The sequence below is a fragment of the Malus domestica genome, chromosome 01 (genome assembly GCF_042453785.1).
Source record: "Malus domestica chromosome 01, GDT2T_hap1".
NCBI lineage: Eukaryota > Viridiplantae > Streptophyta > Magnoliopsida > Rosales > Rosaceae > Malus > Malus domestica.
The window spans coordinates 8,484,156-8,498,695 of NC_091661.1; the positions used below are offsets into that span (position 1 = coordinate 8,484,156).

General features: G+C 37.0%; 2 protein-coding genes across 3 annotated transcripts; one reads left to right on the forward strand and one right to left on the reverse strand.

Moving 5' to 3' along the window:
* Window positions 1-1,753: 1,753 nt before the first annotated feature.
* Window positions 1,754-10,774, reverse strand: LOC103454775 (2-isopropylmalate synthase 2, chloroplastic-like). 2 transcript variants are annotated; one of them, XM_029103665.2, is made up of 12 exons: window positions 9,847-10,774; window positions 9,227-9,440; window positions 9,060-9,140; window positions 7,935-8,027; window positions 7,750-7,836; window positions 7,223-7,323; window positions 4,180-4,213; window positions 4,011-4,085; window positions 2,894-2,977; window positions 2,665-2,799; window positions 2,213-2,358; window positions 1,754-2,120 (listed from the first exon to the last, which is right to left on the reverse strand). In XM_029103665.2, the coding sequence occupies exons 1-12, from the start codon at window positions 10,566-10,568 to the stop codon at window positions 1,988-1,990; spliced, it is 1,905 nt and encodes a 634-aa protein (XP_028959498.1). In that variant the 5' UTR covers window positions 10,569-10,774; the 3' UTR covers window positions 1,754-1,987. The 2 variants fall into 2 exon arrangements, with proteins under 2 accessions (XP_028959498.1, XP_008392601.2); XM_008394379.4 differs by having other exon boundaries at window positions 3,999-4,085; window positions 9,847-10,660.
* Window positions 10,775-12,210: 1,436 nt separating this feature from the next.
* LOC139194939 (uncharacterized) lies at window positions 12,211-12,525 on the forward strand. Its single transcript, XM_070820103.1, has one exon. It carries the CDS (start codon window positions 12,211-12,213, stop codon window positions 12,523-12,525), a length of 315 nt encoding a protein of 104 aa, XP_070676204.1.
* Window positions 12,526-14,540: the final 2,015 nt, after the last annotated feature.

Sequence of the window (14,540 nt, forward strand, 5' to 3'; positions counted from 1 at the left end):
TATAAATATTGTATGACAACTTTACGTAGAAAATGCTTGATGCTTCTAGGAGATTTGAGTTGGAGAGGAAAAACAAAGACACTCCCTTTTTGAAGATGGATTTCCAACCCAAAATTAAAAACCCACAACCCTTTTAAAACAACTATATTTTTTCTGTAGTAGCCAAGTACACTACAAGACATGTGCCAAATTGTTCCCATCTTGCATGTAAAATGTATTTTTTCTGTAGTAGCCAAGTACACAACCTATGTGGGTTGTCTTGAATTGTTCCCATCTTGCATGTAAAATGTATGCATAAATTGGCTAGACTACTTCACTAATTAGAATGCATAATAAATTTAGATGTAAAATGCAAATGCATATTCTAAGGAAAATTGATCTAAATACTAGATGTGGTACATACTTACAAGATTGACAAGGAAAGCCAAAACAACTACGTCTAGACTACACTAATATTGTCCCCTCACAACCACCTATTGCAAGATAGGGTTTTATCACAGAAAGAACCGATGTTGTTAGGAATGGAACCACACACTTATATATTGTATTTTATTTTCTCAATTCCCCAATGTTGAACTTATATTCAACACTTCCCTTCACGTGATTTCACCACATAGTGGGCCACAAGTGCAACCAATCCCACAACGGACCATTAAGCGTGGAAGCATGGTGTTACATTAAATCAGTAACTCGGGCACGACTAGAACCCACAAGACCCACAATCTAAACTGCTCTGATACCATGTCAGATATTAAGATAGACGAGCTATTGCTCCAACTTAACCACCTATTATTAGGTATTGAATTTTTACCACAAAAGGCCTCAATGTTATTAGGAGTGAAACCATACACATATATTTCATTTTCTCAATTTCCCAATGTGAAACTTAAATTTTAACACCTTGTAATGCAAAATCAAATTGCAAATGTGTATAAGCTTGAAAGTTGTGAAATTGATGCAACTCATTGCATTTCTTCCTTCTTAGAGAACTTGAGATTGAAGAATATTACAGAAACGAGAGATACCTTTTGTTGCAGGAAAAAAGGCAAATCTTCCAAATCCTCACCATTTATCTCTCTAAACAGAGGAGACGGGGTCACGGGGATTCGAATTAGTAAGAAGAACTCAATACTCTAGCTAGCTACACTAAGCCTAGGTGTGCAGATTTTCTCCAATTTAAAATATAAAAACAAATGCAACCTTCCAAATCATCCCGTTCTTAATGATAATCTAATATTGGAAAAAGAATGAATCTTGCTTATGTTTACAAGTGATTGGTCCAATTCCATCTTACTATTGCTCTAATATATCTTGTTTTTATGTTTCAGTAAATAGGTTATAAGTGCATAATGACTTTTTTAATAAAAGCTGTTTCTTTAATGCAGATAGTGCTTTACCGTAATGGCAGAAAACAATAATGCCTATGCTCCTTGATGCGGGTTCAATTCTCACCAATCATCTCCTCCTAACATTTAACAATTTAGCTCCACTAACGCTATCGTTTAATAAAATTTGAGAGAGCGGTAACAACAACCAGAAGAGTCACCAAAATTTGAGCAAGGAGCGGCAAAGAGGGCACTCAAACAATTTCCTCTCACTGTTTTTTTAATCAAATTCAAATCCAACAGCTGTACTTCTGGAGTTTCAAACCAAGGTTAAATTAATTATACAAAAAAAAAAAAAAAAACATTTTACCATGGTTCTACAATGATATAAGGCCCTATTTTGGTTTTCACAATTGAATGCCTAAAAATTCATAACAAAAAACTGTTTCGATAGTACTAAAATAAATTCAAAACAAAGTGCACCCAAGTTCAATTCCATGGTACAAAATCTATGAACACTTCCTCTTCCAAAACACCGCATACACAATAGAGCCAATCCATGCCGTCCCTGAAGTGAATTTCTCGACATCTTTCTACAAGAAACCAAATGGAACCATGATTTGAGAGCTCACACATCACGTGCAAAATGCACCTACCACCCTTCATGCAGACACTTTGTTTCGTTCAGCTGGAAACTTTGGCGGCGACCTTTCCTTGAAACCTATCATCTTATTCAATGCACCGATGTAGGCCTTGACACTAGAGACAACAATATCCATTCCTGCCCCAATTCCACTGCCACCAGAGGACAATACAGAATTTCATACTGTTGCTAGGCGAATAGAAGAAGGTATTTGAAAAAAACAGCTGACTTCTAGACACCAAACCTGAATGTCCGCTGGACTGATTCTCCAGTTTGAGCATGAGTAACCGTATGACTGTTTTCCAGTCGGATTACCACACGAGTAGTGGCAATTGCATCAATTCCTTCTGTTACCGCATTCATAGAGTACTCAACCAGCGTTACCGGTTCCTGCTATGCAAAGAGTCAACAAACTGTTTTACAACACACAGGCAGTTAATGTTGTGGTAGCACATGTACAGCTTATGGGAAAATAAAGTTTCACAATATAAACAAATTCAACGATAAGTTGTGTGATCATCATCGTCCATCATTCATCTTCAGTGACAAAATTTTTTAAATCATAAACTCATCGAAGCAGACACGGCAAGCTAGAAAATTGTCTTCAACAGTAGTACAAGTATATTGCAACAAAAAAATTTCAAGCATAAAAAGTAAATAAAATTGCAGTGGTGAAAACTAATGGTCTTATCAAACCTTCACAATCAGATCAACAGCCTTGTAAGCTGAATCTACGGGACCTGTTCCAACTGAACATGCCACATGTTCTCTCCCATCAGCATCAATTAGTTTAACAGTTGCTGTAGACAGACCAAGAGTTCCACAGGTAACCTGACCATCCACAGTCCAAGTACATTAGAGATGATTAACTCTTTATAACTCATGGGGCGGAAAATGAACATGGAAAAACACTATCTCGAAAAACCTGTAGATCATGAAGCTTCCAGACAACTTCTGGCTGAAAAACTTCATCTCGCACCAATGCTCCGAGATCTGCATCAGTTATACTCTGGGATACCAACAGTTCAAAAAATGAGTTCAAACAAGAATATCTTGATGCACCAAAACAGGATATAAATATGTTAAAGATTGATATGTGTCAGAGTTTATTCGGTCAAAAATCCATCTTCGCTGCGCATCTGAATCAATTCGACAGTTCCCATGCAGATTCCAATGTTTCAGAGTCTCGTCTTTCAAGAAAAAAAATTACCATACGTCGACAAAAGAGGAATTCAGGAGAGGGAATAACTCATCTGACAAGAAGTTTACTGTCTTAATGGTGTTTGCGTAGGATTTTTTAGGAAAATTAAAATAACAAGCAATATCTTTTGAGGTTTGACCACTCTTTACTATGCTGGTCCATACCACCAAAATATTGGCCTATATTTTCGTTTATGGGCAGGACACACCAATATTAGAGTAGCTTATTCAAAATTAAGGTTTACTATTGTACCAGTTGAAACACAGGTAAGCCTTGTTTTCCCAATATTCACCGCAAAATCTTCAATAGCAAGAAATGCATTGGTAGCAGCAGAGCAAACAGGCACTAGATATTGTATAAATTACTTGTTAGGCAAGCAAATGGTGAAGGTGATTTTCTCCTCTACGGGCTTATTAGATGATATAGCGATATCCTTAATTTTACAACAATGAGATGAATTTGTCAGTGTCCAATAGCAATCAACCCAAAACTCTCCCATATGATGGTCTTGCTTAGGTGCCAACGGTACAAACAATTTCACCTATAGATGTTATATATTTATCATGGATGGACAGCTTAAATAGCTTACAGGTTTGATCAATGCATTATTATTGATTCAGCATTTCCCAAGACTTTACTCACAGTTTTCTCAGTTTACAGCAATCTTCTGTTGTTTCTGTAATATTTACCAATATTCACTTAAACATGGATGAACAGTAAACCCCAACTACCAATATTTGTACAAGATCAACATTTTCATCCTTGCAGTTTACAAGTTACCATATAAGAGAAGCATACGTATTAAGTAAACATGGGGATACTGTTACACCTTTAAATTTACCTTTTTCTGTTCGGCTACAGCTTTGAAACGCTCGAATATAGTAGCAAGTTGATCATTCTCAAGCTCATAGCCAAGCTACCAATAGTAAAGAAGAGCATAAGGGAGGTGCATGAATGAAACTAACAAATTTAATAGATATACGTTGCAAAGAATGAGACTCATTGCATACCTCTGCAAGTCGGTTTCTCAAAGCATGACGTCCACTGCAGAAAAAACATTACACCCAGAACAAAAAGGAAACAAAAATTTACTATTTTGAGGGAGTAAACGAGTTATCACACGTAAAAATAAGTAAATTCCAATAAAGTAAATGACTGTTCATCCATGTTTAAGTGAAAAAAAAAAAAACCAAATCATGCTTTTTGTCTTATTGAATAACTAGCAGAGGCTTCAAGATTCTTAATGAGCTCATTCTTTCTTGATAGATCTTGAGCTTTGGCTACACTAATATTTCCCCAAGAAATAGAAGCACAGTACATTAAGAGAATAAAGGGCATGTTAGCGCAATCATGGTAGCATGACATGCATAAAGTGGTTAATTATTATACGATAAGAACTCACATTAAGAAGCAAATGGAGTCTACATCCACGAACTTGTATTTATGGATTCACAAATTCAACTTAACAATCTACCAAACTGCAACTATTCAGATCCTTCCCTCCCAACCCCAGGTCTTTAAATCTGAAAGCATTGTATTGATCCAGTCTAGGTCAACACTGAAGTGAAAGTGTACAACAACAACAACAACAACACAGCCTTTTCCCACTAAGTGGGGTCGGCTATATGAATCCTAGAATGCCATTGCCCTCGGTTCTGTGTCATGTCCTCCGTTAGATCCAAGTACTCTAAGTCTATTCTTAGAGTCTCTTCCAAAGTTTTCCAAAGTTTTCCTAGGTCTTCCTCTACCCCTTCGGCCCTGGACCTCTGTCCCGTAGTCACATCTTCTAACCGGAGTGTCAGTAGGCCTTCTTTGCACATGTCCAAACCACCATAACCGATTTTCTCTCATCTTTCCTTCAAACTGAAGTGAAAGTGTGATAACAAAAATATGAAAATAGTTGGAAGAAGAAGGTCCAAAGTCTCAAAATAAAACACAAAAGATCAAGGCTCATTTGGTAACAAATTTTAATTTTGGAATCTGTTTGGATTATAAACAAAGATTTTGAAAAGAGTCGGATGTAAAGAAGATATTTGGGAATTTATATGGAATCATGCATATACACCTCCCCTGTAAAAAGGATAATAATAAAAGAAAATTAAATATTCTTCAGCCCTAAATAAAAAATTCAAATGAAATAAAAACTGAAACAAAAAAATGAAAACAATATCAAACAGTCCATTACATGTTGAAAGTTTGACTTGAAAGAAACAATTTGTTGCATCTTACAAACCAGAAGAGAAGCAATTTGTTGGAAAAAGTTAACTTGATTATGAAAGTCAAAAGTTGAAGAGCAGTTAAAGTTGCAAAGCTAAATAGTTCCGAAGATTAGCAAATTCAATTAACTATCTAAACCAAATAAAAAAGTTCTATAGGAATTATAAAGATTAGTAATAAAAAAGTAAAATATTAAAGGAAAACTTCAAAACTTTGCATTTTAATTTTTAACCAAAAAAACCATCTGATAACTTTACTTAATGATAAGGACAAAAGAAAGAAAAATAAATAAAAAATACATAGCCCAACGCATGCAACACGCACACCCACTCCCTTTACTTTGTAGTATGCTCTGAAAATTCTACCATCATCATAGATTCTAGTTGCTCATATATCACCACCAGATTCTAACATATATCAACAGAAATATACTTTCTTTTAGTTGCTCATATATCATCACCATATTCTAGCATATATCATCCCACATTCTAACATATACTGGGCGGAGGCCCAAATTTACATTTCTATGCTCTGAAACTTCTACCATCATCATCACAAATTTTGTTCATTCCTTCTGTACAAAATTAATTAGAAATCTGATGAACGCTGGGCGGAGGCCCAAGCCCAACAAAACTGAAAAATGCTACTGCAGATTGTAGGTGGAGGAGCATATTACAGAGCACTTTGACGAATTTGGACAATTTTGGTATTTGATTATTTGATGGATATTTTTGTATTTGATTTTATTGATTTGATTTGTGTTATTTTTCAATTTTGCAGAGGAAGAATGTGAGATTGTAGGTGGAGGAGAAGAGGAAGCTGCATATGTGCGTATAATGAAAGAAAATTAAGTAATTGATGTAGAAAGCTAAGAAATTGAAGATATTCAGAGAAAATTTAATGAGAATCGAAGAAAAATGAAGAAGAAAAGGTGTTTGGAAGGTGAGAAAGTGCCAAGAAAATTCAAGTGGAGAAGTGCCATATTCAGTTTAAAAAATAGTCAGTCCACGCCAAGCTAAGATCAGTTTCAAAAATAGTGCCCATGTCCAATTTCTGAAATAGTGTAGTACCCGTGTTCAGTTTCAGAAATAGTGTAGTACCCGTATTCAGTTTTAGAAATAATTAGTGTTCAGTTTTCAAAATAGTGTTCAGTTCCACAAATAGTGTATTACCGTTTAGTTTCAAAAATAGTACAGTACCGTTAAGTTTCAGAAAAGTGTAGTACCATTCAGTTTCAGAAATAGTGTGTGTGATATACGCTTGTGCGTGTAGGTTTTTTATTACTTTTTCTATTTTATTTTTTATTATATTAAACTTTTGACCTTTTCATTAAAATTTAAGTCCTTTCATTAAAATTTAAGAATTTTTCATAATTGTAGGATGATTTTTGGTTAAAATAAACTTTAGCCTAAGCCCTTTTCATTAAAGCTCCCAAATATTAATTGCATAACTTCTGGTGTGATCATGATGAAAAAGCCACTAAATTGGTCTTGGTGCACATAAATAAGATACTCGTAACTGAGAGGGATGCTCTAACATGAACTTCACTGCCTGTTTATAGTAATTCAATAGCCAGCTTCACAAACCATGGTTCACTTACGATACGGATAGAACACACAATTCTCAAGGTTTAGTTAACACCTCAGCCAGCCACCAAGAAGGACGTAGAAAATTAAGAAGCTATTCCTTAGTAACGTGGTTATTAATCATTCCAATAGGAGGAATAGAGTGCTTACTTGTTGCATGTTGTGTTTATCAATGCAAGATACCATACAGGTAAAAAAAAAAAGGTATTCAAGCCCACATATTAGAATTAGCATAACAGGAATACAATACCTGAGTTTCCCAAGAACAATACCAGCTTCATTGGACCGTTCATACCCAATATCTTCAGGAGATATAATTTCGTATGTACCTTTGTGCTTAAGCATTCCATCCTACAGATCAGAAAGCCTTTTACAAATACATATTAACAAACTCAATGTATAATCTGAAACATGGAAATTAGCAAAGACATTTAGGGGAGGTGTATTCAATTAGAACTTTGGTGGACTTTAAAGACCTTTGATGGTGATAACTAAAGAAGCCATGATTGTGTTTTGGGAAGATGGGAAAGATGAATGTAGAAAACATGTCTGTAAAAGTTAATAAAACTCTATGTAATTCTATCACAACTTTTATGGAGTCTATTAAAATTATTTTTCAACAAAAACCAGCAGTAGAAAATTTGTGAAGTCTACAAAAGTCTGTATAATTACAAATTAAATACACCTCCCTTAAAATAGACAAAGTCTGTATCAGCCATAGAAAGAATCAGCAGGTTATATGGGTTAGGTAGATGATAAGCCATCAAATCGACAAACCTGATGGATACCACTTTCATGTGCAAAAGCATTAGCTCCAACAATAGCCTTGTGTGGCTGCACATGCAACCCAGTGTACTCTTCCACCTAAACAAGCAAATCAATCAGTAAGAAACTCTAAAAAAAAAGACTTATAGTAATGGAGGAGTAACTGGTTGAAGTTCCAAAAGCAGTTAACGAGATACCATCTTGCTTGTTACATAGATATGCTTAGTATTGATTCCGGTATAAAGGCCCCCAAGAACTTGCTCCCCGCGGCAATTTAAGGTCAAGACAACCTGCATATATATTCGATTAAAATTGTAATATAAAGGAAAACAAGAAGAGCATATGAAGAGTAACATCTGCAGATAAATGTTTTAAGGACCGAGTCAAACAGTATAAAACAACGTAATACATTCGAAGATGATCCATGTTGCCCCAGAAACATGAAGAAGCCATATTCAGAAAGAAAATTTTAAGGTCCAGTCATATTTCCTAACGAAGAATGCAAATGACACAAAGCAGATAGTTTTGGCACCAATTTACATAGGAAAGCATCAAATTAATCAGTGAATTCTTATATACTGTTGGGTAACAAGATGGATGAGAATGTTGTAAGATGCTAGAAACATGTAGCACAGAAACTTATCCCGAAGACTTATTCAAATTGTATCAGCACAGGACATGAATAACTCTGTAATATCTTCAAACACGTATCCGAATCTTTCTAAATGAGGTTAAAATATAAAAATTAAAACCCAAAATCACAAAAACATCAGTTCCAAGACTTCTCAACTGCCAACTTTCAGAATTTCTACAAAATCTTCATATCCTTCAGTTGCTTCCAAGGATTCTGGCAGCTCCCATTAGACTTGATATAAGAAATCCCACCAATTTCTGCTATCCCATATTTACTTTTACCTTATGCCACAAACCATCCCTTTCCTCAGGAATTCTCCATAGCCATTTGGCAAGCAGCAACTAATTTTTGAGCGTTAAATCCAAACCCATCCCTCCATCCTCTTTAGCTTTACTCACCAATTTCCCATTTTGCCAAACAGTCACTGTTTCCTTCCCATACACTGACCACATGAAGATGCACATTCCACCTTCCAACTTAGCAATAATTTCTAAGCCAGACATCTTGGAGGAAATTAGCAAGACATCTTGGAGGTGTTATTTGTTGCCAATAACAACATGAAATTTAAGTGAACACTGTTGGCATCAAGTTCATCAAAAGCACTTTATTTGATAAAATTTTCAAATTCAACTACACAAATTAATCTGGAAAGTATGCAAATTTATGTTGCTGAAGAAGTAACCCTCACCTCCTCTAATGAAGCATTCCCAGCCCTTTCACCAATGCCATTGATTGTTACTTCCAATTGCCGAGCACCTGCACATGCCCCCTGGACATGGATGAGATAAGATGTGAGTGCATTGTGTTATTAATTAGGAGCGTAATAAGAACACCGAAACATAAATAAAGGCATACCGCTAAAGTGTTGGCAGTAGAAAGTCCAAGATCATTTTGGCAGTGAGTAGAAATGATAACGTTGTCAATTCCAGGGGTATTAGATTTTATGTCAGCAATCAACTGACGATATTCTTCTGGCACATTATAACCTACGGTGTCAGGAATGTTCAAAGTTGTTGCCCCGGCCTTTATAACTTCACCCAAAATCTGATATAGAAATTCCCTTTCGGATCTGGTAGGGTATGGGAAAAGGAAGATGAGGAAAATCATACTCAGAAACACAAATATAAGCTTAATAATTTGCAGAAATGATACCATCAACATACACGGGCAAACGAAAGCATATAACCATTTTCTTTTCCTAACAAACAAACCAAGTAGGCTTTCTCGACAGAGATCCCAAAACTACACTACAATACACTAGAAACACATGCTCAAAGATATAAGGCTCATTTGGAAGTGTTCAAAATGACTGAAAACGTTTTTGGGTTCTAAAAGCAGTTAAAGTGATGAACCACCTAACTTGTATATACACTAAGAATTGGTTTCAAAAACATTTTCACCAAAAGCGCTTTCGGCTATTTTAAAAGCACTTTCAAATGAGCTCATCCAAGGTTGAGTCAAAGTTACAAGCTTACCGCCCGGCATCTTCGGGGCTAAACTCAACATCATCGCATCCCAACTCCCTGGCAAACTTGACCATGTTCCTCGCAATTTCAATCACCTGCTCCTTGCTCTTCCTCAGTTTGTACTCCAAATGAATGGGACTGGTGGCAATAAAAGTATGAATCCTTGGCCTTTTGGCGTACTTCACAGCATCCCATGCCGTCTGAATATCGTTTTTATTGCACCGTGACAATCCACAAATGACAGGAACATAACCGTCCTTGTCAACTGCATTCCCAACCTCCTTTGCAATCATCTTCACAGCCTCGGCATCGTCTTTGGAAGAGGCTGGGAAACCCGCCTCGATTATGTCAACCCCAAGCTTTGCAAGCTGCCGAGCAATGTCGAGTTTCTCTGTCGAGGTCAAGGAGGCACCAGGGGACTGCTCACCGTCGCGGAGAGTGGTGTCGAAGATGCGGACGTAGTTAGGGTCGGAGATGCGGTTAGGGATGTAATCAGGGCGGCGAGTAGGTTTGGGGTTGTCAGTTTGAGAGCAGAGAATGTGGGGCTTGAGGTGGTGGGGGTTAGAGGTGGTGTGGAGATTGGGAGGGGAAACTAGAAAATTGGGGGTCTTGGGGTTGTGCAAATGTGAGCGGAAGAGGAGTTGGGATTGGGAGCTCTTGGGGATATTGATGGAGGAAACGGTGGCTGCCGGTGTTGGTAAAATTTTAGGGTGCGTGCAGACAGTTGCCATGGTTGAAGTTGGTTCCTGGTTTGAGCAGAAGAAGCAGAACCACCGGGTTGCGATGCTATCGTATGCTATGCAAGCGGCGGCTAGTGGCTAGTGGCTAGTGGCTAGCTAGCTGTTTTATTCTTTCCTTTTAATTTTTTACCCTTACCCTCGTGTTTTTTGGGATTCCGATTCTCCCTATTTCCATTTCCATTTCGAGCAAGTTCAACTTAAGATTTTGTGTCAGCATCCAGCTTATTTATTTACTTAAGTGAACAGTAATATATTCCAATGAACAATAATAAGTCAATGCATCTTCATCCCTAAAAGAAATGTGCTGGCACCAAGTAAAAAAATACGCTGGCACAAACGATCTCCACCCCTACAAAATACGCTGACATTCAGTCCATTTAAAATATTTTTAAATTTTTTCTAAAAAAATAAAAAAGTTTTAATTTCGGATATAATTTTTAACCAATTTCGTCACGCACGTGTTTAATGGCTATGCACGTGGCGACTAGTGGCTAGTGGCTAGCTAGTTGTTTTATTCTTTCCTTTTAATTTTTTACCCTTACCCTCGTGTTTTTTGGGATTCGGATTCTCCCTATTTCCATTTCCATTGACAGCAAGTTCACCCCTAAGAACTTTGTGTCAGCACCCAGCCCATTTATCCACTTCAGTGAACAGTAACATATTCCAATGAACAGTAATAGGCCAATGCATCTCCACCCCTAAAAAAATGCGCTGGCATCCAATGAAAAAATGCGCTTGCACAAACGATCTCCACCCCTACAAAATGCGCTGCATTCAGCCCATTTAAAATATTTTTAAATTTTTTCTAAAAAAATAAAAAAATAAAATAGTTTTAATTTTGGATAGGATTTTTAACTAATCTCGTCACGCCACGTGTCATTATCCGAACATACTATTTTGTGAATAGATTTCCGCTAAGATTTTCAACCAATCCCGACGCGCCACGTGTCACTTCCGTTTTATAATAATTTAGCCAAGATTTCAATAAGATTTTCAACCAATCACATCATGCCACGTGTCATTAACCGAACGTACTATTTTGTACATAGATTTCCAATAATATTTTCGACCAATCCCGACGCGTCATGTGTCACTTCCGGTTTATAATAATTTAGCCAATATTTCAATAAGATTTTCAACCAATCACGTAGTGCCACGTGACATTGTCCAGAACCTCATCCTTTTTTTTTTTGTCCATATAAACCCTACATCCCTACATCCATCCTCACACCAAGCTCAATCATTCTTTTTAGCTCAGAATCCTTGTTCATCGTTTTCAAATCTTAAGTTCTTATTACAATGTCTTCTTCAAGGAGAGTGTATAAACAGTTGCAGGAGCAACAGAAAAGGTTGTTGGCACAACAGGCAGAATTGGCCAATCTCGAGGAAGGTGGAGGTGGAGATGATGCTTTCTTCATGGAGAATGATTAGGATAATCACCATAGAAGGCAGAGGGTCTCACATTCCCGCCGTGGGTCAAATAGCCAAACCAAGACGTGCTGCAAACCTCGATAGAAAAAGGGAAAGATGAGGTAAAGATCACTTGGAAGATTATTTTATTCCCAACAGCATATTCCCTGATCATGTTTTTAGGCGTCGTTTTAGAATGTAACGAAATTTGTTCGACAAAATCATGGGTGTTATTTGCAACCATGATCCATACTTTGTGCAAAAAGAGGATGTTTTTCATGTTCTAGGTCTTATTCCCGAGCAAAAAATTACGACCTCCTTGCGAATGCTTGCATATGGAGTATCTGCAGATCAAGTGGATGAGATCGCGAGGATGGGAAGAACAACTGTTCTGGAGTCCCTGATGCAATTTTGCTCTGCAATTGAAGCCCTCTACACCAATGAGTACCTCCAGACACCCACGCCAAGGGACATGCGAAGGCTTTTGAGGAAATGTGAGATGCGAGGCTTTCCTGGCATGATTGGAAGCATCGACTGAATGCACTGGACTTGGAAAAATTGTCTAAGTGCGTGGCAATGTGCTTATGGCGATAGAAAAGGAGCCAAAAGCATCATTTTGGAAGCGGTGGCTTCATTTGATACATGGATTTGGCATGTTTTTTTGGTGTTCCAAGAGCTCAGAATGACCTAAATGTTTTTGCCTAATCCCCAGTGTTCGACGAACTGCTGCAAGGAAAATCACCGAGATGCACATATTGGGTTAATGGTACCCAATACGAGGGATCATACTACCTTGCAGATGACATTTACCCAAGGTGGTCAACATTTGTCAAAACAGTGCCACATCCACAGACTGAAAAGGAAAAATACTTCGCAAAATGTCAACATTTGACAATTTCCCAACATTCCCATTTGTTGAATGATTTGTTCTGGTTCTTTGAATTGTAGAATGCTTGAGCTATAAAAATGTGGGATAAGATAGTGTTAAAAAATGCGGGTGTAACACAAATAAATAAATTCAAATATTGATGCGGGTGGAATGCATATAAATTACATAAAAATGACATAAGAAATTAAATAAATTAAAATTTTGATGCAGGTGGAATGCATATAAAAATTACATAAGAAATAACGCAAAAATTACATATGAAATTAAATAAATTAAAATATTGATGTGGGTAGAATGCGTATAAATAAATAAAAATATTGTCACCTGATCCGCTAAACTTGTCCCACTATGGAGGTTACCGGAATCATGAGAGATGGTGTTTTTCCAACAAGTAAAGGATGCGTTGAGTTTTTTTCCAACGACCTTGAAGACCTGGACTAGTTCTGTCGTCTTTTCCATGTACATCGCAAAACGCTTTTGTAATTTTACTCCACATTTCTCGCTTATCCATCTCATTACCCATAATCGGGTCATAAGTAGTGTGAACCCAACATTCACACAACATAACATCTTCAATGAGCTTCCACGAAGACATTTTTTTCTCTTGAAGTGTAGAAAATATTGAAATGTGGTGTAAGTTGGAAGATGAGGGTTAGGTATTTATAGAAAAAAAAATAACATTTTTAAAAATTTTATGTATTTTTTTTAATTTTCTGTACTTTTTAATAATTTTTTGTATTTTTTTTATAATTTTTAATATAGTTAATTATTCTGGATCGTTGGATTTGAAAAATATTCAAATCCAAGAGCCAATGAGTTGCCACGTGGCCATCGGTCATATTTCTGACCGTTGGGCCTTTTTTATTATTTTTATTTTTATTTTTTGTGAAAAAAGTGGACCATTGATCTGTGATCGGATGGTCCATTTTAAAAGTCAAATTTAATTTTTTTTTACTGTTGGAAATCCAACGGTCTACAAAAACTAGCTATTGAAAATCCAACGGCACTGAGGAGGGCCACGTAGTCCTAATCCAAGTGAACACAAGTGGGCTGACAAGTAGGCCCCGCCGCTTGCAGCCTTGTCTCCTACTCGCGCCCAGTCGCGAGTGTGCTGCACGCGCCAGCCAAATTGGCCGGCCTTTGGGTTTATCCGAAATGGGCTGGTCTGTTGCCTGGCTTGGGCTGGGTGCCAGGTTGTTTTGTGGGCTAGAGCAAATTGACAGGGTGCTGGGCTGCTTTTTGGACTGGGTGCTGGGCTAAATTGTGTGGGGTGGACTTGCTCTGATACAATTTCCTACAGTGGAGATGTACGCCACGCAACGCGTTCCCAATTTTAAAGAAATTTCTGCCAAAATCATACTCCGTTAGCCATTAAATTATCCATTGAACGATAACGTAGCAGGCCCTTAGCTCACCAAAATCAAAATCATAAAAAAGTGTTTGGAGAGAACTATACGAACATGTTCGATGCACAGATGGACATGATAAGCTCATATATATACACACACACACACACACACATACATTTTACATTAAATTCACTTGTCTTTTCTTAGTTAGTTCCTTATATTTTTAAGTTATTTACTTTGTTTTTGTGTTTTGTAGGATTTTTCAAGCAAAAAAAGAGAAAAATAGCACAAGTTGGAGTTTAAATAACAAATTCG

What these genes read in the sequence shown, in the direction of transcription:
- LOC103454775 (XM_008394379.4), bottom strand. Translation starts at nt 10,568, where the DNA reads ATGGCAACTGTCTGCACGCACCCTAAAATTTTACCAACACCGGCAGCC. An exon ending in ATGAAAGTGGTATCCATCAG is followed by an intron (nt 7,324 to 7,749) that starts GTTTGTCGATTT and finishes TCTGATCTGTAG; the next exon opens with GATGGAATGCTTAAGCACAA. An exon ending in ATTGTTCTTGGGAAACTCAG is followed by an intron (nt 4,214 to 7,222) that starts GTATTGTATTCC and finishes TTTTTTCTGCAG; the next exon opens with TGGACGTCATGCTTTGAGAA.
- LOC139194939 (XM_070820103.1), top strand. Translation starts at nt 12,211, where the DNA reads ATGGGTGTTATTTGCAACCATGATCCATACTTTGTGCAAAAAGAGGAT.